The following is a 22374-nucleotide window of genomic DNA, read 5'->3' as shown; positions in this document are numbered from 1 at the left end:
ATTAGATTATGCATGTTTATAATGCTTCGTCAATTGGTTAACTCTAAGTGTAACCTTGAGGATTGAATCGTAGGATTAAAGTAGGTCCTGACAACTCAAAATTTTACATGTTCCATTGACTTTTCTAATTACCACTTCTTATAGAGGCTAGGAAGTTTGAGGTTTGAATTCCTTCCATCATTACTCTTTTCTTTAGACAATGTTGTACACGACTCCGGTTGTTTAAAGAAACTTCGTACGGGTTTTACCGTTGGATTCATTAAATCAAAATAAGTACCACATAAGTTGTTTGGTCTCTTAAAAGATAATTCCAATAAATACGAAGGGGGGATTCAAGGATACCCTAATTGTCGTTAATCATCTGAATCACAAAAACCTAATCTTGAATTGGGCAGGGCAATTCAACCCTGCAATTCTATTAACTTTTATTTACTTTCGCCTTTTGTAATAAGTTTTAATAATTACTAAATTGAATGACAATCCCTGTGAAGAACGATAAACTTACTACTTTATTACTTGTTACGATTTGGTGCACTTGACAATTTCGTCCATCACCCATCCTAGTCCAGAATTGACAATTCCACACCGCAAACACAATCCAGCATCCCCATTACGGGACTTAAACCAATTTGCAAAAAAAAAAAAAAATACAGTGTATAAACTGAATAGTACCAGACCTAAATGTAAGTACAACCATCAACTGACACCATGACAGAGCCAAATCTTCGTTAACAAGGCAACTGCGAACTTCTGAGCAGAACTAAAAATTATCGACTCACACCTAGGCCACCGAGAAATCTAGTTATGGTGGTGTGAAGTAAGGACCTCGTCGCACCACCAAGAGAAATAGTTACATGGTGGCAGGTCGTTTGCATACTTGAGGGAGAAAAAAGGGGGGCAGTGGTGAAGGTTGAAAGGTTAGAGAGAAGGCAGAGAAAGTCAGTTTAATGCTTTAGAGAGATGAAAACAACCACTAAGGATATTGATAAGGTAATCAAGGAAGATATCAAAATTGTAATCACTTTAATCTAATAAAGGACATTATATTTTAAAGTTTCTAAAAATTATCTAGAGTTTAATGGTGGTGAGTTGACAGTTCAAAACAATTTTAACCTGTCAACCAACTTTCATTAAACTCAATTATCTATATATTAAATATTCAAAATTGATCTTATTTTACTTATTTATTTTGATAAATCAATTTAATTTTTTTATTTTAATGGGAGTGAGACTATAACTACAGTAATTCTAATATAATATTATCTATTAATTAAAAAAATTAAAATTTAAGTCATATTCTGTGAAGTGGCAGGACCATCTCTTTTTGAAAATTATATGGGTAAAATTAACCTTATTTTTCTCTAGAGTTTTGAAAATTTATTTTCAATTATTATTTCAATATTAGATAATGTATCCCATACGTGTGTGTCTATATATATATAATCTAATTTCTTTATTATTATTTTTTGACAAAAAAACTGCTTTATTATATCATCCTGAAAAAATGCTTTACTATATCTATTTGGAAAAGTAATTAAATTCTTTTATTGGAACCAATTGAACAATTCTATAGCATTTTTAGTAAGTTTCTTCATAATTCTTTATTTTTGACTCGTTTCTTATTATTTTTACAAAAATAAGGGAAGGAGATTTATTCCCAATTCTTATTAATTAAAGAGGAATTAATTTTCTATTAAAAATATACAAATATAAATTTTTATTAAATATTATTTTAAACATACAGTGAAGCATAAATGGCATTTGCGAAAGCACATACACTTTGCTAGTAATCTAAAAAAATTGCTTACCTCATTTGACAAACACGTCCCGATTCACCACTCAATAGGTGTTGATGGCCCATTATTCTCTCAATAAGCCAAACTGTTACTATAGGTATATTATCTATATATGTATTAAAAAAATTGTATTATCTAATCAAGCTCCTTTTGTTCTTATATTTATCATGTCTACTAATCACTATAAATAGTTTGTTAATTGAATTTATATTTGACTACAGTTAAATTGTTAATAGATCAAGGATGGAAATCAAGCATTTTACCTTCTTGTTCTTTCTTTATGCACTAATTATAATTTATGTTGTGGCAATTGATCCATCAACAGATGGGAAACAATGTATATGCATATAAATAAATTGTCTTCTCATTTCTTTTCTTCTTTTATTATAATTAATAGACGTGTTTGTTTGATTTACAGTTGACGAAACTAAAGATTCCAAAACAAAATTAACGGTAGATATGAATGGAGGCTTTGGAGGAGGTGGTCACTGTAGAGATCACGGAGGAGGACATAGTGATGAAAATTTGGCAAGTTGGTCAGGTTCCATAGAATGGAAAGAAAACAAAGGAGTTTGGGGGCGAGTAGAAATTGGAGGACCTAGAAGAGGAGGAAATGAAGGAGGAGTGGGAGGTGAAGAAAATGAAGGACCTAGTTGGGGAGAACGAAAAGGCAGATGTGGAAAAAATCAAGGGCCTAAGGAACGTCCAAGCAAAGACAGAGGAAGACGTGAAGGATATTTGGAAGGAGGGGAAAATGAAGGACGTAGTTGGGGAGGACAAAAAGGCAGATGCGGCAAAAATCGAGGGCCTAGGGAACGTCTAAGAGAAGGCATAAGAAGACGCAAACGATGCTGGGAAGGAGGAGAAAATGAAGGACCAGGTTGGGGTAGACGAAAGGGCAACTACAGAGAAAATAAAGGTCCTAAGGAACGTCCAAGAGAAGGAAGAGGAAGGCACGGAGGATGTTTGGAAGGAGCGGAAAATGAAGGACCTAGTTGGGGGGAACGAAAGGGCAGATGTGGCAAAAATTGTGGGCCTAGGGAACGTCCAAGAGAAAGAGGAGAAAGACGCGAAGGGTTTTTGATAGGAGGAGAAAAATAATGAACTAGTTCAGTAGAATGAGAGGGCAGATTCTGTTGAAATCGAGGGTTTGGGGATCCCATAAAGTATGTATAAGAAAAACACACATTTTACCTTAGTGCATAGCTAGTCTTTAATATGATTAACATATTTACCTTAAATTAAAATGTCTTTCAATGACCATCCTTAGATTTTACCACTTATATTATCATATTTAAATGAATAAGAAACACCACAGTTTTTTGTCAAATTGTTTTATTCAATTGCCTGCTTTTATTTCGATCTTTAATTTTGTCATATAATATAACTCATCAGTGAATAAATTACAAACAAAATGTAATATGGTCAGGCTATATTTTGTAATGAAAAATTAAAAAAACATTAAAATAGCTTCGACTTAGTTAGTTCCCACTGATTAAATAAGCTTTTGATATTTCTTTTAAGATTTGATTTTCTCACTTCTTGATTAATTTACCAAGGCTTTCTATTATAAGCCTTTTGCTCAAATCACTCACAAGTCGGGAATTATGGACATCTAACATGCTTCAACTTGTGGGATTGTGTCACAATCTAATGACGCCAGCTCGACAACCAACTCAACGACTATAGTGTTAGATACTTAACCAAAGTTGTTAGTAGATGTTAAGAATGTTAGTTATACAGTTATTAGATAATGATCTATGTACATTTGAGTCTAGCTCACTAGTCTATACCCTATCCAAGTATACTCTTTGTCGTACCTTTCTCTTCAATAATGAATAATGGAATTTTATTCATTAGCTCTGAATCTGAATTTATACTCTTGTAAGTTACCGTTTTAAACCTTGAGTTTTACATCCAACCATTAGGACTGGAGTTAGAAGGAGGACCATCAGAGGCCAAGGTCCATCAAAACTTTTTTAATTTTTTTTTTTGGTTACATTTTTTTTTTAATTTTATGTTTCATTGCACTAATCCTTAACTAGAATCCTAATTTTGGGATTCCTCATTGCAATTTCACTTAGAATTTTTGACCCATTGTTTGTTATTTTGTTTGCACATTCTAAGCCATTACAAATGATTCACCACTCGCAATTTCATTATGAATTCATTCTCTTACATTTGTATTTTCTTTGTTTAATATTTTCTTTCTCTGCTATTTAAAAATCACTTAATCTAATCATTAACGAACAAGCTTCAAGATACCTGTCTTTTCCATATACTTCAAAAAATTTATTTATAATTTTGGATATATTTTAACTTTAAATATATCATATAATTTCTTACTTAAACATACTTTCAACTCGATCTTCCCTAAACCTAATTTTTAGTTCCGTCCTATAACCATCCCAAAATGTATTGGCTATCTTGTAAGTAATTTTCTGCATGATTCGACCAATTAATAGACGGCTACAAATTATAATGTATGGTGTTAGATTTTGTCCACACCAATGAAGCAAAAAATGACCAAACACCACAATATGCACATAACGATCCATTAAAGGTGGTTGATAGACCCTACCACCTCATTAACATTTAACTTTCCTGAGCACACCGTGCTTTCTCATGTGTTTGTGCACCAACTTTCCTGACCATATATACCACAATATGCACCTACCGTTTCTAAAAAAAAAGTTGCGGAAACAAAACAAGTGACTAGTACACCAACTAAGTGTGTCTTTCCTTTTGAAAGAATTAATTTTGTAAAATTAGTTTTAACTATAAGTGAGTTGAATACTAGCTTATAATTTGATAAACTGATTATTTGTAGAGTTTTATATAAAGGGGGTTGAGGAATAAATGTAAGGTTAAAAATCAATTAAATAGATAAAAATGTCAAAATCTTTTTTTTAAAGAAAAAACTTCAAATACTATCGTTAAGTATAATCAATTTTAGAGGTAAAATCTATATAAGGTGACAAAAGAAAGTGATAAAATGGCTTGGCAGTATGTATTTATCTAAGATGTTTATCGAACTTGATTGCAAGCAATTACGTGACTCAACACCAATTTCATATTTGGTGTTATTGATATTCGTAAAACTTCATTTATAATCCAACAAAACTTTATGATTAGATTCATTAGAAGACAGGTAAATATTGTTGTCTATTTGTTAATAAATGTGCCATTCCTTTATGCTAGTTCTCATGTTCATGAGCATACATTATTTTGTATTGAAATTGTTATTATTAATGAAATGTGTCAAGTTTTCCTTCCGCTAGAAAAATAAATAAATCTTTATGCCATCCTCTTAAGAATTCTAAGAAAATTGTAAAAACATATTATTATTTTTTAAATAACTAGTAACCTCTCAAAATACGTACTAAATAAAAAAACATCTGAATCAGTAATACATGGATTGAGTCAACTATAAGTCTACTATGACATAGAACATATAGTTTTAATTGGGGGTATATATATCATATCACACACATAATGACATAGAAGTAAATGTTAAAACGATCCTGTTCTGTCTGATATATGATTTAAAAATGGTAGGGTTTTGGTTCAGGTTGTGACCTGTCACCTGTGAGGTAGATGACAACATATGTCTGTTATTTAAAGGACACAAACATTAGTTCCTCTCAGCCTTTGTAACCAATTGAGTGGAGCACAAAGGGCTTTCAATCAGTGTCCCATTTACATTGCTTCCTATGCCCTTAATGTTTTTCTCGTACCTTCCATCAATTTCCTACACACATTTCATTTGCTTACTTCCACTCATGGTTCCATTTTTGGGGTGAAACTTTGTCATAGTATGTATCTATATCAATCACTTCTTATGTTTAAATAAAATTTATGGAATCGCTTAATTAATAATTTATAATTTGGTTTTAAATTTTTTAGCACTAGCTTGTTTTTTGAATAGCAAAGAATTTTTTTATTGAATGAGAAGAAATAAGTATAGATCTAAACTAGCTCTAGCTAATTGAAACAAGTGTTTATCTTCTCCATAGAGGTGATTCAGATCCATCTAAAAATAGCTATGAAGCATGCACACCTTTAAAATTAGGCGTGTTCCTTTGTCTGACATACATGAACGACGTTCGTATGACACATGTCGGATAGCTCTGACAAATGTCTCAAAAAATATATTGTGTCTTGTTGGACCGACCCTGATAATATGTTGTGTCTTGTTTATGGATGGATGACATAGGTACATTTTCATAACAATGGGTAAATCACTTTGTTCAGCATGTAAGTATTCTTAAGGGAAGAAAGGCTACGGAAAGTTAAACATTTAATTTGATTAACTTCTATTCGGATGATTTGGTTAACAAGGAATCGTTATTTTTTTAGGGGAAATTGCGGATAATAGTTTCTTGTTAGCTAAGGTTAAGATAATGTTTTAGACTTTTGGGGTTGATTTGTATTTAGAAAAGGTAGAAATTCGAGATATATATATAATTATTCTTTCTTGTGCTTTAATCCATTGAGAAAAGTGGGTTTTACCTTGTATTAAAAAAAAGTGTGTTTTACCTTGTATAAAAAAAGTGTGTTTTACCTTGTAGAAAAGTGTGTTTTATCACACAAAAATTGACTTTAATTTATATAAGTTACAAGTAGCCCACATCTTTTTCTCCCACTTTATTATTGGCAATTGAATTGTGACCTTAAAATATGGTGGCTGTAATCCATTTATCTTCCAATCAAACTCAAATTGTAAAAAGAAAAAGGATGCCTATTGTGCACCACCTACCTGATTTAACCAATTTGACATGACAAGTTTGAAAGTTTGCTTCATTATTTCTACTTTCTATATTACAAAAAATTCATCACATTATATTGAAGGAGCTAAAGTTACATTGGACCTTTTTAATTTCAATTGATTTATAATTCTCTAAACATGTGCTGGTTGTTAGCTGACTTTCATGTCTATGAATTCTGCAATTCAATCTTTCCTTCTTTTCCAGCTCTCTCCCTTCCCTTTCGTAAAGGAAGTAGTTGCATCTTTTTAAAGAATTTTTTTGGTGGTCCTTTTTTATGATTTTTTATTAGTTAATGCTCAAATTGCCATGCATGGACCACATTGCAGCTCTAAAGTCTAAACCTTTCTTTGATTCCGAGATAAAGCAACAAGGAAAGAAAATCACAAAAGAAAACTTAGTTATTGCGATATATTGTGTATATATTCTTAGAATTTGAGTTGAATCTAGCTCAATTTATAAACCTTTCTTCAATTTATATAACTTCAATATAGTGAATTGGCTAGCCTGATAACAATAAGTTGATAGCATGTAACTCAACAATCTTAGATAGTTCTTATACCATATTAGAATTTAAGTTGAATATAATTTAACTCATATAAAATCAATTTATAAGACGATGATTGTCCCTATTACAAGAAATAAGAGATAGTGAGAATAATCCGTCCTTTTCTTTTTTAGGGCTAATATACTTATTTTTTTTGTGAGAAGGTATCTAATAAACTAGATCTCTGTTTGGGTGAGCTAGGATTGGCCCTTGGCTAGTCTGAAACATGCTCCAAAATTGACACACCAATATGATAATATGATAATGAAAGTTCAAAAATAAAAATTAGCCAAGAAATTATGTTTAGGATATTTATTCCTAGTCACGGATAAAGACAGAATTCAACAGTGTATATAAAAACACATTAATATCGAAAAGTAAAGTTGTCTAGGTGTGACAAACATGTTAACATGCAAGAGCTCAGTAATGATTATCATGTGCAGAGATCGAATTTAAATTGTTTTGTTTGTTTGTTTTCTCACAACCACATGAAACTTCAGTGTTACATTATCGCAGACTCAATAATAGGAAACTAATAGTAAAAGAGCAATACTATATCTCTAAAAAAATAACATAATTTTTTAATATTGGTCTTCAGTAATTTTTTGGGACTATTTGAGGCCTAGTTATGCTATGGCTTGAAATTCATTTGGAGTATTACTTTTCCCACCCTATGGCCACCTCGCGCGCCCTACGCAAATTACAAACATACCCTCCGGATTATGTAATCCGAAATATAGGTAAAACCTCCGGATTATATAATCCGGACAGTTGCGAGGTATAAAAGGAACTTCACCCCCTATTTTTACAGTTTTACAGTTTCACTTCTCTCTCTCTCTCTCTCTCTCTCTCTCTCTCTCTCTCTCTCTCTCTCTCTCTCTCTCTCTCTCTCTCTCTACATTATCCCAAAATCCGGACACCAAAAATCTTGACCAAATTTGGAGTTTTCTTGCTCAAAAGCACCACATTTCAACCCTTGTCAAGCATCATGGAAGGTAAGTTCGTAAGTTCGATTTCTCTACACAAGCAAGTTCAATTAGTTCGTATTTTTTTTTTGAATTTCGTTCGAATGAAATCCGGATTTCGTTTTCCGGACTAGGTTGTTGCTCCTCCGGATTACGAAATCCGGAGTAACCCAGAACGTTGTTTTGTTTCTGTTTTGTGCTGTTTGATTGTGTTGTTTGATTGTTATTGTTGATTACCCTAATTTGAATGTTACAGAAGGTTCAACATCAGATACCCGACGCGTAAGAGAGGCAGGGCATGCTTCCCATAGGAGAGAGCGTTCTCGATGGATGCAGGAGGAAGGTGGTCTTCGTCCGAGGCGTCGGGGTGGTAGAGGACGCCATGCTGATGTCGAGCCTGATGTCGAGCATCAACAGTATATGGAGCAGGAGTAGGAGCAGGCTGATGCTGATGTGGAATTGCAGCATATGGAGGAGCAGGAGCTTGAGGAGGAGCTATAGGGTATGGACCAGGAGATGGAGGATGCCGAGCCACAGCAAAGGCGAAAGAAGAAGGAGAAGGTGGTGGACCCTGAGCCACTACATGACTATCCCGGTGGCCCACACCAGACTGACCTGTTGTGGAGGTATCATGTGCACGTGGCCAGGAAGGCGGCTGATGGCGTGGTATGCACTGTTAAACTCACTTTATATATGATTTATATTTGGAACTGCCTGTTTATGTACTGTTTAAACTCACTTTATTAATTTTAAATATATGCAGTGGCGTGGAAAATTAAAATGCATCAACAACGGAAAGAAGATAGAGGCGATGCATGATGATGATACCAGACCTATCATGGCTGCACGGTGGTGGGAGAGCAGATTGCGTCGCACAGGCCTTGGTTGGCTCCAGGATACGAGCTACACGATTATTGATCATGGGCTGATATGTGCTTTCGTGGAGAGGTGGCACGAGGAGACTTCCAGCTTCCACCTTCCGTTTGGGGAGATGACGGTCACACTTGATGATGTGGCCGCTTTGCTGCATATCCCCCATTGACGGCATGCTCCTATCCCACGGGTCCATAACACGGGACGAGGCAGTGGAATGGATGGTGGAGTACTTGGGGTCTGATATGGGTGATGCACTCAAAGAGATCGAGAAGACCAAAGGTGCACATTGCAGATTTAACTTCTTGGAGAGGATATTCAAGGAGCGGTTGAAGGAGCAGAGGGATTTGGTGGAGGAGTATGGTGTGACTGAGGAGGTGGAGAGGTTGCGGGACCAGGCTGTCCGCATATATTTGCTGTACTTGGTGGGCATCACGATCTTCAGTGACAAAAGCCAGTGGAATGTCCATGTTGTCTACCTGAAGTTGTCTACCTTAAGTACTTCAGAGACCTTGATATTTGTGCTGGTTTTTCGTGGGGAGCTGCGGCACTAACTCAGTTGTATAAGGAGCTTAACAATGCTGCACGTTGGAACACCAGTCAGGTGGCAGGATACCTGAGTTTGCTGCAGGTATAAATTAAGAACTATGTTTTTTTTTTTTTTAATTTAAGTGTATATGGTTTGTATATTTATATGTGGTTGTCTTTGGTGCAGGCTTGGGTGTTTCATCACTTCATAGGTATGGGCAGCAAGGATGTCTGGGAGGGATATGTGGAGAATTTGTATCCACGCGCGATGCTTTTTGTACCACTGCATGGTTTAGGCACAGTGGACCAGTACAGGAGCTATCTAGATGCGCTGGATTTGACGAGGGTTGTCATGGCCCCATATGGAGAGCACCGTCAGACACGTCCATTTGAGCGGGTCAGCCTTTACTCTGGATGGCTGAGATGCGGAGAGCGCATGGTGAGATACCTGCCGGAGAGGGTGCTTCGCCAGTTTGGGTGGGTTCAGACCATACCGAGACATCCTGTTCAGAGTGCACCTGTTGATGTTAACTTGGCGGAGATCACAAACCGCTTTCAGCGTGCACTTGATTATGCGCTGACACCTCAGGAGTTGGGACAGGTTGCAGTTCATGGTGTGGAGGTAGCAGATGGATACATCGACTGGTTTTACCAGGTGTCTCATCCACGCATGATTCTTACAGACATGCCGGTACCGGTGCCACAGCCACCAGAGCGTGAGGTCCTTGATGCCCGAGCTGCTCAAGATGATGGAGACCTTGCGTACTTACAGCTTAGCGGTAGGATGAGCCGCATCAGAGACCACATTTATGCTGTGATGAGAAGCGGTCTGGTGCCAAAAGGGAGTGAGGAATGGCAGCATTTGGAGGATGCCTTGAGAGAGGTGCATGATGCCAAAGTTTACTGTCGTCGGAAAGCTACTGAGGGTGGCAGGGGTGGTGGCAGAGGTGGTGGCAGAGGTGGTGGCAGAGGTGGTAGCAGAGGTGTAGTTATTAGGGACTGATAATTTTATGTAATTTTATTGTTTGAATATTTTGGATAATTATGTTATGTACCATTTGGATAATTTTGATATTTTATTAAAGTTTAAAAATTATATTATGTTGTTAATTTTGATGTTATAATTTGATTTTCTGGTTTGCGTATGGTCAAAGGCCAAAAACATTGACTGAATTTGCTCTAAAACAGAGGCTCAGCCAAAACAGATGGCTTCTGCCTCTGAACTGATGCACTCCGGATTATAAACCCCGGACATATTTAACGCTTTCCGGATTATATAATCCGGAACTGTCGTTCACCCCCCCTTTTGTTGACTTTCAACGGGGTGATTTACATGTTTCGGATTATATACTCCGGAATATCTCTAACGTTTCGGATTATATAATCCGGACCACTATTTTTATAACTGGTATCATCAACCATCAGGGTGAATGGTGTCAAACTACACGAATAAATCCGGAATATGTATTCTGGAACTGGTTCGGAATAGATAATCCGGACGAAGGGTATTTTGGAAAAAAAATAGGGCGCGCTAGGAAAGACATAGGGTGGGAAAAGTAACTCCCATTCATTTGATGTGCCCGTTATACTTGTTTGACCATCTGGTGTAGTTTGGTAATTTATGTGGCGTTTTTAGAACTATTCAGTCTTCGTTAAATATGATTTAGATAGTTTGTGTTTGAATTTTTTGGGAGGAAAATAATAGTTATATCTTTCGGTGTAAGTAGGAATCAATTTTTAATTTGTTCGATAAAGTTAAACGTTTATCATTTTAGTGGTTGAAGAAGAAAATCATTAATTTAGCTTTGTTCGACAAAGTAAAACATTTATCATTTTGATGGTTGAAGGCGAAAATCTATAATTTAGCTTTTTGATCTTCAACTTTGGTGTCTAGTCCTATTTTGTATATTGGTTTCGTCTCTTGGTTTTTCAACTAGTTTGGTTTTTCGTTCTTTGTTATGATTTTGCAATGAACTATTTGTATTCTTGATTTCTATCATCGTAGCCTTTGAGCTTGATAGAGATCTTTGTTTGGTTAATATATTTCATTTTACCTTCTTATTTTTCTTTTAATTTGGTTTATTGTTTTTTTTTTTGAAAGAATTTGGTTTATTGTTAAGTTTCAAAATATGCACGTCGTAGTCATTATTGTTTTTAATTAAAAAAAACGTTCGTGAATATTAAATTCTAAGATAGCTAGTTCAAATCATCAAATTTCATTCTTTTTGTTGTGGAAGCACATCACATTTTTTTTAGGAGAGCATGAAGTTTTGGGTTTCCTTTTGCTGAGTCTGATTAACGTAAATTTTTTTTTACTTTGGATTACTTTTTTTTTTTGACAAATACTTTGGATTACTTTTATTAAACTAAAAATTAATTAAAAATATAATTTACGTGAAATTGTCACTTAACAATGTCAACATCTAACCATATGAATCTTTTTTGTTGTTGAATGATGTGAGGGGTATTTCAGCAACCTAGTGGCGTCTATAAAGCAATCATCTAACTTGAGTATCCATTTCTCATTCTACTTACTCCTAATCCAATAAACTGAGCCCTCTAATGCGATTAGGTCTAGCCCAACTGCAAAACTGCTAATTTATAAGAATATTGATGTTCACACCTCAAAAATTGCTATCATACACATGGAAATTACACATATCTCCAACTGCAGTTAACTACCGTTCCGCAAGCGAACTGTATTTAACTTCCGTTGTGCTCAGCTGCACTTAAGTGCAGTTCCTGGCAGAAGCATTTAATGTTTTTCCTTGAGTGCTTGAGTTTTTGATGTTTTTCCTAAAAATTATGCTTTTCTAGAGTCTTCATAATCAAAACACACCTCATTTGAATTTAAAGTTTATATTTGAACTCTTTGTACTGAAGCAAGAACATAAATTCAACATATTGAGTATTATGTACTTTCATTTTACATAAATGACTATGCCTGATGCAAATTACATATGTTACCTACTACCACTGTCTACAAGTACCAATGAAGCACATATACGGATACGGACACCGGACACGACACGGACACACCAACACCGCTAATAATTTGAGAAAATCACACATTTCAATGTAATTATAAGTGTTGCCTGTCGGTGTGTCCAACACCGGAACATGCCTAATCCAAGGAGTGTCCGTGTTTCATAGACGAGTACTAATTTATTAGCTCGCGATGTGAAAAAAAATATAGATTATTGTTTGCAATATGAGAAGAAGAAATTTATTTCAGTAGTTTTGATAGGGGATATGGAATCATGTTATTCCACATAATCATAATTGGTGTTGCACACATGATAACAACATTCTTAACTGTCTGAGTAAGAATTCATTCTATAGTGACATGACATCCATGTTAATCTACCTATTGCCTACTGCCTGAGCTTCTTCTGCATATGTTAATCCATTGTTGTATGAGGCATCTAAGTTTTTATTTTATTTTTATTTTCATTTTTCTAAAAAAATTAAATAGAATTTTAATTTTTTAAAATATGTGAGAAGCTAGTACATGTTAACTTTATTTCTTAATATTGTTATGTATACAACATGTGATTCTTAAGAGATTCTAACATATAAAATGTATCACTTTAAATCTCGGTCTCTAAACATATTGAGAAGTGAGAACTAACAGTACATATAAAAAAATTCTTGATATAAAATTATTATTGAAATCTATTAATTAATATTTGTTGATGCATTTTTTCACCACACTATTTTATTGAAATTAAATACTTGTTTTATACTACTATTGATTATAATATGAGTGATACACGCAAGAGGCAAGATTGTTAGTTTTTTTATGTTATGCCAGCTATGGAAGCATGTATGTTTTTCTTTTTGAGAGCATGCAATCATGTATGTTAACATTTCCCGATAAGTAAACATGTACCTCTGAAGCATGGATATCGGACACGAACACCGCCGACATCCATAACAATATAGTTCAATGTAATTATAAGTGTCGGCGTCGAATATCAACGCATGTCCGACAACGGACGAGTCTCCGTGTTTCATAGACATGTACTCTTCAATATCATAGTGAGAAAAGTGAATGCCGAAAAGGACAAAAAAAATTCTGCTTTTCACACTTTCCTCTGTACTTCTTAGTTTAAACTATATCGTAAGCAAGCACCTTCTTCAACTTCATTTTCAATCTCAATATTCCTCATTTTCTTTTCCCTTCTTCCATGCATTTTCTGTTCTCATGATATGGCAGCAGAGTGCAGACAATAGAAAACACAGTATTTTACCCGCAAAACTCGCTTAGAGTAACAAAAAAGAAAAAGTGGGGTCCACTTATTTCACATCTCATTAGACCATTAATTTGGATTTGCACCATTTGACAAATATAGCATTTGACTAAATTGCACATCGTAGAGCATTTGATTAAGACGTAGCACCTTAAATATTAATTGAATTCGCATTGACTATGGTTGATAATCGCATGGATTCACGTGGTTGCAATTGAATCGAGATCAGATGATCTCAATCCAATGACTAGCCACTTTTTAAGTGCATTAGATTATCGACTCTAGACAATCCGAATTTATATTATAACTACGACTATATAATTAAACCTCTAAAAAAGATTGTATAATTAAAATATGAACTGTCACGTCTAAATTTAAAAATCTACTATGCACAACTGTGTCAAATGTATAATTTCTTAAATGTATCTTAATTTCTTAAATGTATCTTTCACATGAGCATTACCCTTGTTGAATAATCTAATCCTGTTTTAACCTTTCTATATTGCTTGTTTTTGTTATCATAATAATATGGACATGGACATGGAGAAAATAACAAATTAAAAACTATACTTTTTGTGATACAGTTAGATTTTCAAGAACCATTTTTCTATTATTGCATAGAAACAAACAAAAGAATAGGAAAAAAAATTATTTACTCCCTCCGTTTCAAAATGAGTGTCGTTTTAGGTGTTTACACACATATTAAGAAATGCAATGATTAAAAGAAAGAGAATGATTATTTTACCAAATTATCCTTATTAACTATTGGTTAGTTTTAAAAGTAATACTTTGGAAGTAGTGTGCAGAGTATTAATTGGAGGGTACAATTGAAAAGAAAAAGTTATTATTGCATTGGAAACTGAAAGCGACATTCATTTTGAAACAATTTTTTTTGGCTAAAGCGACACTCATTTTGAAACGGAGGGAGTATTTTTTTGCCAAATTTTTCTCTATTAGATTCACTGCATAATTCATAATGCTGTTTCTTACTTTTGTTAATAATAACAACAGCTTTTGTTGTTGCATCTCTCTCTCTATAGGGACACAGAAGAGAGAGAGAGAGAGAGAGAGAGAGAGATAAGTTACCTACCACAGTGTAGAGTAATATCTTTTTTCACACAATTCATTAACCTTTTGGTTCTTTTTTGTTGAGCTTCATAAAAACTCAAACTATCTTCATCAAACTTTGGTGGAGTATTAATGATCTTTGCTTCACTTAGTCATTACATGAAGATTCTCATCTTGGTTGTTTCAAAATGCAGGTAAATGAGGACAAGTTTCATGTTGTTGTAGACATAGACAACAATGTATGTCACCGGAGTAATGAACGATGTTCTAACTCCGGTGACCGGTTAAATGAGGAAGATCAAAGGTGTGAGATTGTAGGAGTGTCTGAAAAACAAAAAGGATCTTGTGATTCAGATGATAATTCATCTGAATCAGAATGTTCTGTGGAGTTGGATCTGGATGATGGTGGTTTAGTTTCTGATGTTAAGGTGCATTTGGATAAGGTGGAGAGGGATTGTAGGATTTGTCATCTTAGTATGGATATGACAAATCATGAATCTGGAATTCCTATGGAGCTTGGATGTTTTTGCAAAAATGATTTGGCTGCTGCTCATAAGCATTGTGCTGAGGCTTGGTTCAAGATTAAAGGCAACAAGTAAGTACTAGTATACACCCTTTTGGAATAAAGTTGTAAATTTGTGAGATTTATGAATGTTTTTGCTATCCACTATATTTTAGTTGATATGTGTTGTAGACTTGTAGTATTATGTGTGAGTAAGAAGCCACATTGAATGAAATTGTAGATGTTGAACAATGTATAAGAGTATGTTTGGTTCTGCCGTCACAGAAGTGAATCGATTTATGTTTAGATATATTCACGAAAAAAATTAATTTTATCAATTTATGTTTAAATAGTTTTGTTAAGAATTGCTTCTTTGTGTATGTCAATAAATTTGAGAATTGATTCTAAGTTACTGCATAAGCTAGAAATATTAGCTTTTAGGTAGAATTGATTTGTGGACTGGAATCATTTCTGCAACTGAAGGACAAACATAACAATTGATGATCAAATCACATTTGACTAACCCAAACATGATTTTGGGAGGAACAAACATGGAACTAAACATAGGCGAAGTGAGAGATACATATACCGGATGTCTTAAGATTTTTGTTTGAAGATGCGGTGTTCATTCTTCCTGTCAATTGTGTGGTTGTTCGTAGTATTATGGGATGATCCTAGAGTGTTTTAGGATTCTCTTATGTTTTTCTTTTTGTGGAAAAATTGTGGATAAGGCACATATCCTTTACCTTATCTTAAGCTATTTGACTTTTCTATTTGTTGCTTGTCCTCCTTAGTATATTCATTTGCTGCCAAATACTTTGGATAATACGGTTTAAAGATAGTGACTATGAAATGTCTTGATAGTGGAATGTGAATCTAATTCTTCTTTTGTAATCAAAAAGGACATGATGAAAACTTAGCTAAGCTGAAATACATTATTATAAACAGGGTTTAGGTAATAATGGTTGAAAGAAAAATATTGGAATGTAGCTGAAAATATCCCATTCTCATCCCAACTAGTGTTCAAGCATACTTATCAGTTTTTGTGATATCTGCATTTCTCAAAGTAGTAGTTTCATCTGTTTTCATCTGTTCTGTTTTATGTTTCGAATACTTTTTGAGGTTTGACATTGTAAAAGCAGAAGAGTTTCTACTTTGTACAATTTGACTATAGCAACTAGTAAGGAAACATGAGTATTTACCTGTGAAGCCCGGATACGGATACGATACGATACTGCACCGATACGTCGATACGGGAAAATTTCAAAAATCAAGATACGATACGGCTGAGATACGTTAATAAAAAAATTTATATAATTAAATGTACAATATAATTATAACCATTTTTTTAATATGCAAATATATTAACAAACAAAAGAAACCAGTCATAGGCTCGTAGCACATCAACATAAATATAAATAATATTGACGATGAAAAGAGTGATGATTAGTCAATTACATACACAATATATCTCAAAAAGAGCACCATAGGTGTTATACTATATCCAAAAGGAACATTGTTAGTGCTATACTATATCGATCCAAAAAAGAAGCACTATACTCAAGACTTAAGTTATTTTAGTTAACATTAATTGGGAAGTATTGGCGCAGGTATCGGTGCAGGATAACTATCGGATACTTTCCTGATACGTATCGAGAAGTATCGGATAATTATTTTTTAAAAAAATAAAATTTAATCTTCGGATACTCTCCTGATACGTATCGGGAAGTATCGGGCAGGTATCGGTGCAGGATACGCAGGGGATACGATACGTCATCCATTTTGAAGTATCGGGGCTTCAAAAGGTATTTACATATCTGCATCAAGTTTCAGAAAACTAGATATAAGCGCCAAGTCCGCGTTTATGTAATGATCAAACTACAGGAAGATTAATATATTGATTGAATGTAAAGGAGTTGAAGTTTGAAAGGATTTGTATATTAAATGCAGATAGAACTAATTATCAATAAGAAAAGCAAGTTGAATCATTTGATGTTGGTTCCTAAGTTTGACACTTTATTCAAAAGTATATTTGTGAATATTATTATATTTACTAGTAGTATGAACTGCAATAATTTTTTGACTTGCTTGATTAACAGAACTTGTGAAATCTGCGGATCAATTGCACACAATGTAGCCGGTGCTATGGAAGTTCAAATGACAGAACAGTTTAATGAATCGAGTGATCCCTCCATTATACCGCCAACTGGACCTTCACCGCCATCAGAAACTCGAAATTTTTGGCAGGGACATCGGTTTTTGAATTTCCTTCTAGCATGTATGGTTTTTGCCTTTGTCATATCATGGCTTTTTCACTTTAATGTTCCCTCTTGAATTCCTGTGTAACTTGAGGATGAAGCAAGTAACATGATAGAGGGTTATGAACACAGGTATCAAACTCAATACCTTATGTCTCTCCATAGTTTGATTTGGAGATGTATCTTTTTTTTTACATATATGATGTTCATATATGTTTTTATGATGTATTGTTGTTTCTCTTGTTTTGTTCAACCTAGGATAGTATCAAAGGATGTTATCTTGATATCTTTATTTCTTAATTTAAATTTGTATATCATTGTAAGTCTTTTTTCTCCATCATGCATGTAGAAATTGTATTGTTGAAATTGATAGACATGTTGAAATTTGTGTTTTGGTGTATATATAATTAATATTGAGGAGTGAAGGAAACATATGAATTTATGGAATTGCTAACTGACCTTGAATAAAGGTTGATTTTGATTGTTTTTAACTGCAATTGAGGATCTTGATTTTGAAAGTATTAATTGTTATATTGAATAACTTTGGATGTATTCCCCATCCACTCTTCCATGATGCCACATTCAAACCATGAGACATTGAAGGGAGGAATTAGTGATATTTAAATGAAATGTTAACTTATGCCCTTAAGACAAATTAATAAAGTAAAATGTAGAATTTTTTTGTTGAAATCCGTATATTAAATTTAATTTTTTAATTTTTAATTCATTGAATGCACTAACTTTAAAGAAATATTTCTAATTTTAGGCTGATTAACATGTGCACAAGTTAGCATCATCCATATTTAAATTTATGATAATTTTGCCAAATTTGAGCTTGATCTAGATTGAGATAAGTGATATAATGGATTTTGCTCCTCGTTTTGCTTCATTTATCTTGTTGACTAATAAGAGTTTTGTATCCAACATAGTGTGACATAGTTTGCAGAGAATTGAATCTCTTAAATTTGTGCTCATGAGTACAATTTCTTGTTGGTGTGTATGAAAGCGCATTTGTTTAAGGATTATTCTCTTACTTTCGACTAGGAAAAAAAAAATATAGTTAGCTGAAAATAGGAGTTTTGTACCTTTTTTTAAAAGGACTTTTAGTTTTTTTTTTCTCCTTCCTAATTTGGGTTGCCCCTTCTCTCAAAAAATATAGACAGAAAAATTGTCTAAGATTTCCAGTTGGGTTTGAAAATTATTTTAGGTTATCTCTTGAAGAACTGTTTTATATGAACTTATCAATGGTATGGTTTCCATGTTCTTTAATCGAGTATTATTGACTACCACTTAGACCATTGCACTAGTAGTAAATGGTAGAAGTGTAAAGACTAACCACAACAATAACATATCAAACTCGTAGGGACTAATTTACCCACTAAAAGAAAGCTAACCATTAAGTACTCTTGGGACTAAAGACAAAACATGGGCGACAAAATGTGAACCACCTGTAGGACAAAAAAACAAACAAAGGTATTCAAAAAGGACCAAGGCTTCCCAAAAAAAAGGACCAAGGCAGTAGAAACCAGCACAACCGTGACCAGACACACAAAACTTCAGAGTAAAAAACAGTCATCCGGGAGATAACTCCCGAACTTGGCGAACGGGAGTTAATTCTCAAATCTTCCAAGATGTATATACCATACGATATATATATGGTAAAAGCGGAATTGTGGAGAATCCGTGAGATATTGAAGAGGTCTAAAAAGAACCACTTAACGGAAATATAACACATCAAGTTTAAACAACATATAATTAGCGCACATAAAGAACATGAAATAATGATTTACATCTTTCATAACGCTCACCAATTTAGATATCAACATTCACACATCATTCACAACACTATATTTTAACACACCAACATTCATGTGCAAAATGCATTTCATTCCTATCACCTACATGCATGTTGTATCAATTCTACACACCAATTTTTGTATGTCAGAGTTGTTATTGAACATACACTCACTAATCTCATCAATTTTCTAATAATGATATGATGCATGAGGAAACTCACCAATATAAATACACAACAATTCATCACCATAAAATCAACACCATGAACATGATTTCTCTCACCAATATTTAACACCATTTCACAGCATAAATCTCACCAATATTTCATCACCTTTGTACAATGTATATCTCACCAAATATCAACACCATAAGAAAGTTTATCTCACCAAAATACAATATCATTAACAAGAATTATCTCACCAAAATTCAACATCATAAATAGGAATTATCTCACCAAAATTTAATATCATCAACAAGAATTATCTCACCATTAACAAGAATTATCTCATTTTATGAAGAAAAGGAAGGGTTTCTAATTAGGTTGGGAAGGGAGCACGGGGAACGACTGTGCGCCCCTCAAGAACACAAAAAACAAATTTAGGCAGCACGGGTCATGCTGCCTAGGCGCACGACCGTGTGTGTCTTCCAGGTTTTCAAAATCGTAGATTTTCTGCGATTTCACTCTATGAGGCCTTCCCAAACTCTGTATTCGACCCCAAACTCACCCAATTTGTCCCTAAACGTAACCTTAAAGTTACCATATCATCCAAACACTAATTTTTCACACAATTCCTTAATTACAACAATCTTTTACATGTTTAATTCACTAATCAAAACCCTAGTTATTCAATCTTTCTCTTTCAACATATATTTACCATCACCACTCCTCAACACCAACCTTCACCGATTCTTTCTATTGATTCTCTATGATCATAATATAAATCATCACAATTCTATTTTTTCAGAATTAATGGACACAACAACGTGAAGGTTTGTGAACCCTTATTCTCCCCTTTTACAATTAAAAAAACCAAAGATGAAGAATTTTTCCCCTTACCACAAATTCACCTAAAATGCATCTTTTGGCTTGATTTCCTTAGTTAAGGTTCTTCTCTATTCTTCTCCTCCTTTCTCCTGATTTTCACGTTATTCTATGTATTTTATTGTTCCGACTATCTATTCTCCTTTTATACCAGCAAACTAGGTTTATTATTATTATTATTATTATTATTATTATTATTAGGAAAATGTTAATTTGTGTCCCGAAGGCACAAGTTAAAGATTTAAATATAGAAAGAACTTATTAGAATGTGTGCATTGCATTTAATATTTAACTTTTTAATCATTTAAATACACAAAATTTTAGAGAAGTTTCTTTTTTTAGATTTCTTAACATGTGCCCTAAGAGCACAAGTTAACACTGCCCTTATTATTATTATCCCCTTCTTTTTTAGAAGTTTCTATTTCTCACCTCTCACCTATAATATTTATTGTTTCATTCCCCTTCCCATTATTTTAATTCACATAAAATCTTAATAACCACCGAACTCTTTTTTTTCAACAATGGTTTGTTACTTTTCAAGTAAAATGTTTCGTCACCATAATAATTAAGACACTACTTGTTTAACCTTATTAAATTAAAATAACTAAAATCCGGATGTTACATCTAGAGTTGTCAAAACGGGCCGGGCCATATGGGCCTGCCTGTTTAGCCCGATTAATTATAGGGCTTGTGCTTTAAATATTGAGCCCGAATTTTAATAGGGCTTTTTAGCCCGGCCCTAAAAGGCCCGTATCCGTAAGGGCTAGCCCGAAAGGGCTGCAGGTAGCCCGTTAGCCCGCATAACATAAAAAATACTATAAATTATATATATATTTCAAATAACTCTTTACTTAGTTGATTATCAAAGTAAAAAATAAAAGTGAAAATTCAATGAATTAACACAAATATAAATGTAATATAAAATTATATTTACTCGTTTCGTTATTTATAATTTTAAAGATCGAATATATAAATATTTATAACCATAACATATCTAATTTATTTTAAATTGCCTTGCTCGCCCTTTTAGTTTAAAACGTTTGTACGAAAATGTTTACAATTTATTTTTGTGCCAGACATTATTTAAAAATATTAAAAATATTATATATAAAAAAATTTATAGGAGTATTTTATAGTACTTTTTTAAAAAAAAATGTAATTTTTAATACGGGCCAACCCGTTTAACCCGCGACCCGTGTAGGGCTCGGGTAGTATATTTCAAGTCCGTTTTCCAACCGGATTTTTTGGCCCGACCCGATAAAGCCTGAAGCCCGCTAGGGCCGGCCCTAAACGGGTCGGGCCGGCCGTTTTGACAGCTCTAGTTACATCGTAGACCAATCAAGTACAAAACATATATCAAAATAGTTTTAAAATCTATAGTTGCTCACAGGCAACTCACAAAAAAAAAATGGAGTTTGAAGGCGGAGGTGGGACAAAATCCTAGGGGCTTGGAGGAAACCTAGGCATCCTTGGACGCCTACGAAGATTCATAAATGGGTATGAGTTTAGTGGGTTTGGGAGGATCAACAAAAACTTCTTCTAGTTGGGGAGGATCAGCAACAACTTCTTCTATTTGGGGAGGATCATCAACAACATCCAGAAAGTCGTGGTTGCCACAATATACAAACAACATCGTCTACAACAACAAAGTGTAGATTAGGTCCCAACAGATATCTGGCATAATCAACATATTCCACCAGATCATCAGAGTCTTTAGAAGATCATCAACTGCTTTGCCAAATATCCTTCTCTTCCAAATACAACCATTGACCTTAACAAAAATAAGTAACTAAAATAGTTGTCAAACTAACAAACTGAGAGATACAAATGAAGTAAAGATATATTTGTACTGGTATCGCTTAAATTAATAAAATAAATCGCAAGAACTTAAATTTTATTTTTTACTCTAACAAAACATGCTGGACAACAAGGCATATATATATATATATATATATATATATATATATATATATATATAT

The 22374-nt window shown here is 33.8% G+C and overlaps 2 protein-coding genes across 2 annotated transcripts; both read left to right on the top strand.

Annotated features, from left to right (window-relative positions):
- Positions 1-1933: 1933 nt before the first annotated feature.
- On the top strand, positions 1934-3126 carry LOC146924067 (uncharacterized). The gene is made up of 2 exons (XM_085709097.1): positions 1934-2133; positions 2215-3126. Exons 1-2 carry the CDS (start codon positions 2040-2042, stop codon positions 2895-2897), a joined length of 777 nt encoding a protein of 258 aa, XP_085565223.1. The 5' UTR covers positions 1934-2039; the 3' UTR covers positions 2898-3126.
- An 11575-nt stretch (positions 3127-14701) lies between these two features.
- Positions 14702-18025, top strand: LOC146924066 (uncharacterized). Its single transcript, XM_085709096.1, has 2 exons — positions 14702-15391; positions 17398-18025. The coding sequence occupies exons 1-2, from the start codon at positions 14985-14987 to the stop codon at positions 17630-17632; spliced, it is 642 nt and encodes a 213-aa protein (XP_085565222.1). The 5' UTR covers positions 14702-14984; the 3' UTR covers positions 17633-18025.
- Positions 18026-22374: the final 4349 nt, after the last annotated feature.

Source organism: Medicago sativa, chromosome 5 (assembly GCF_051527215.1).
Source record: "Medicago sativa cultivar Bolivia chromosome 5, Bolivia_mono, whole genome shotgun sequence".
NCBI lineage: Eukaryota > Viridiplantae > Streptophyta > Magnoliopsida > Fabales > Fabaceae > Medicago > Medicago sativa.
Note: the sequence above shows the minus strand (reverse complement) of the source record. Positions and strands in the feature narration are given on the sequence as shown.

Bases quoted from the DNA above. Each gene is read 5' to 3' on its own strand.
- LOC146924067 (XM_085709097.1), top strand. From the start codon at position 2,040: ATGGAAATCAAGCATTTTACCTTCTTGTTCTTTCTTTATGCACTAATT. The intron at 2,134-2,214 runs GTATATGCATAT...TTTGATTTACAG, and splicing joins ATCAACAGATGGGAAACAAT to TTGACGAAACTAAAGATTCC.
- LOC146924066 (XM_085709096.1), top strand. From the start codon at position 14,985: ATGCAGGTAAATGAGGACAAGTTTCATGTTGTTGTAGACATAGACAAC. The intron at 15,392-17,397 runs GTAAGTACTAGT...CTTGATTAACAG, and splicing joins TTCAAGATTAAAGGCAACAA to AACTTGTGAAATCTGCGGAT.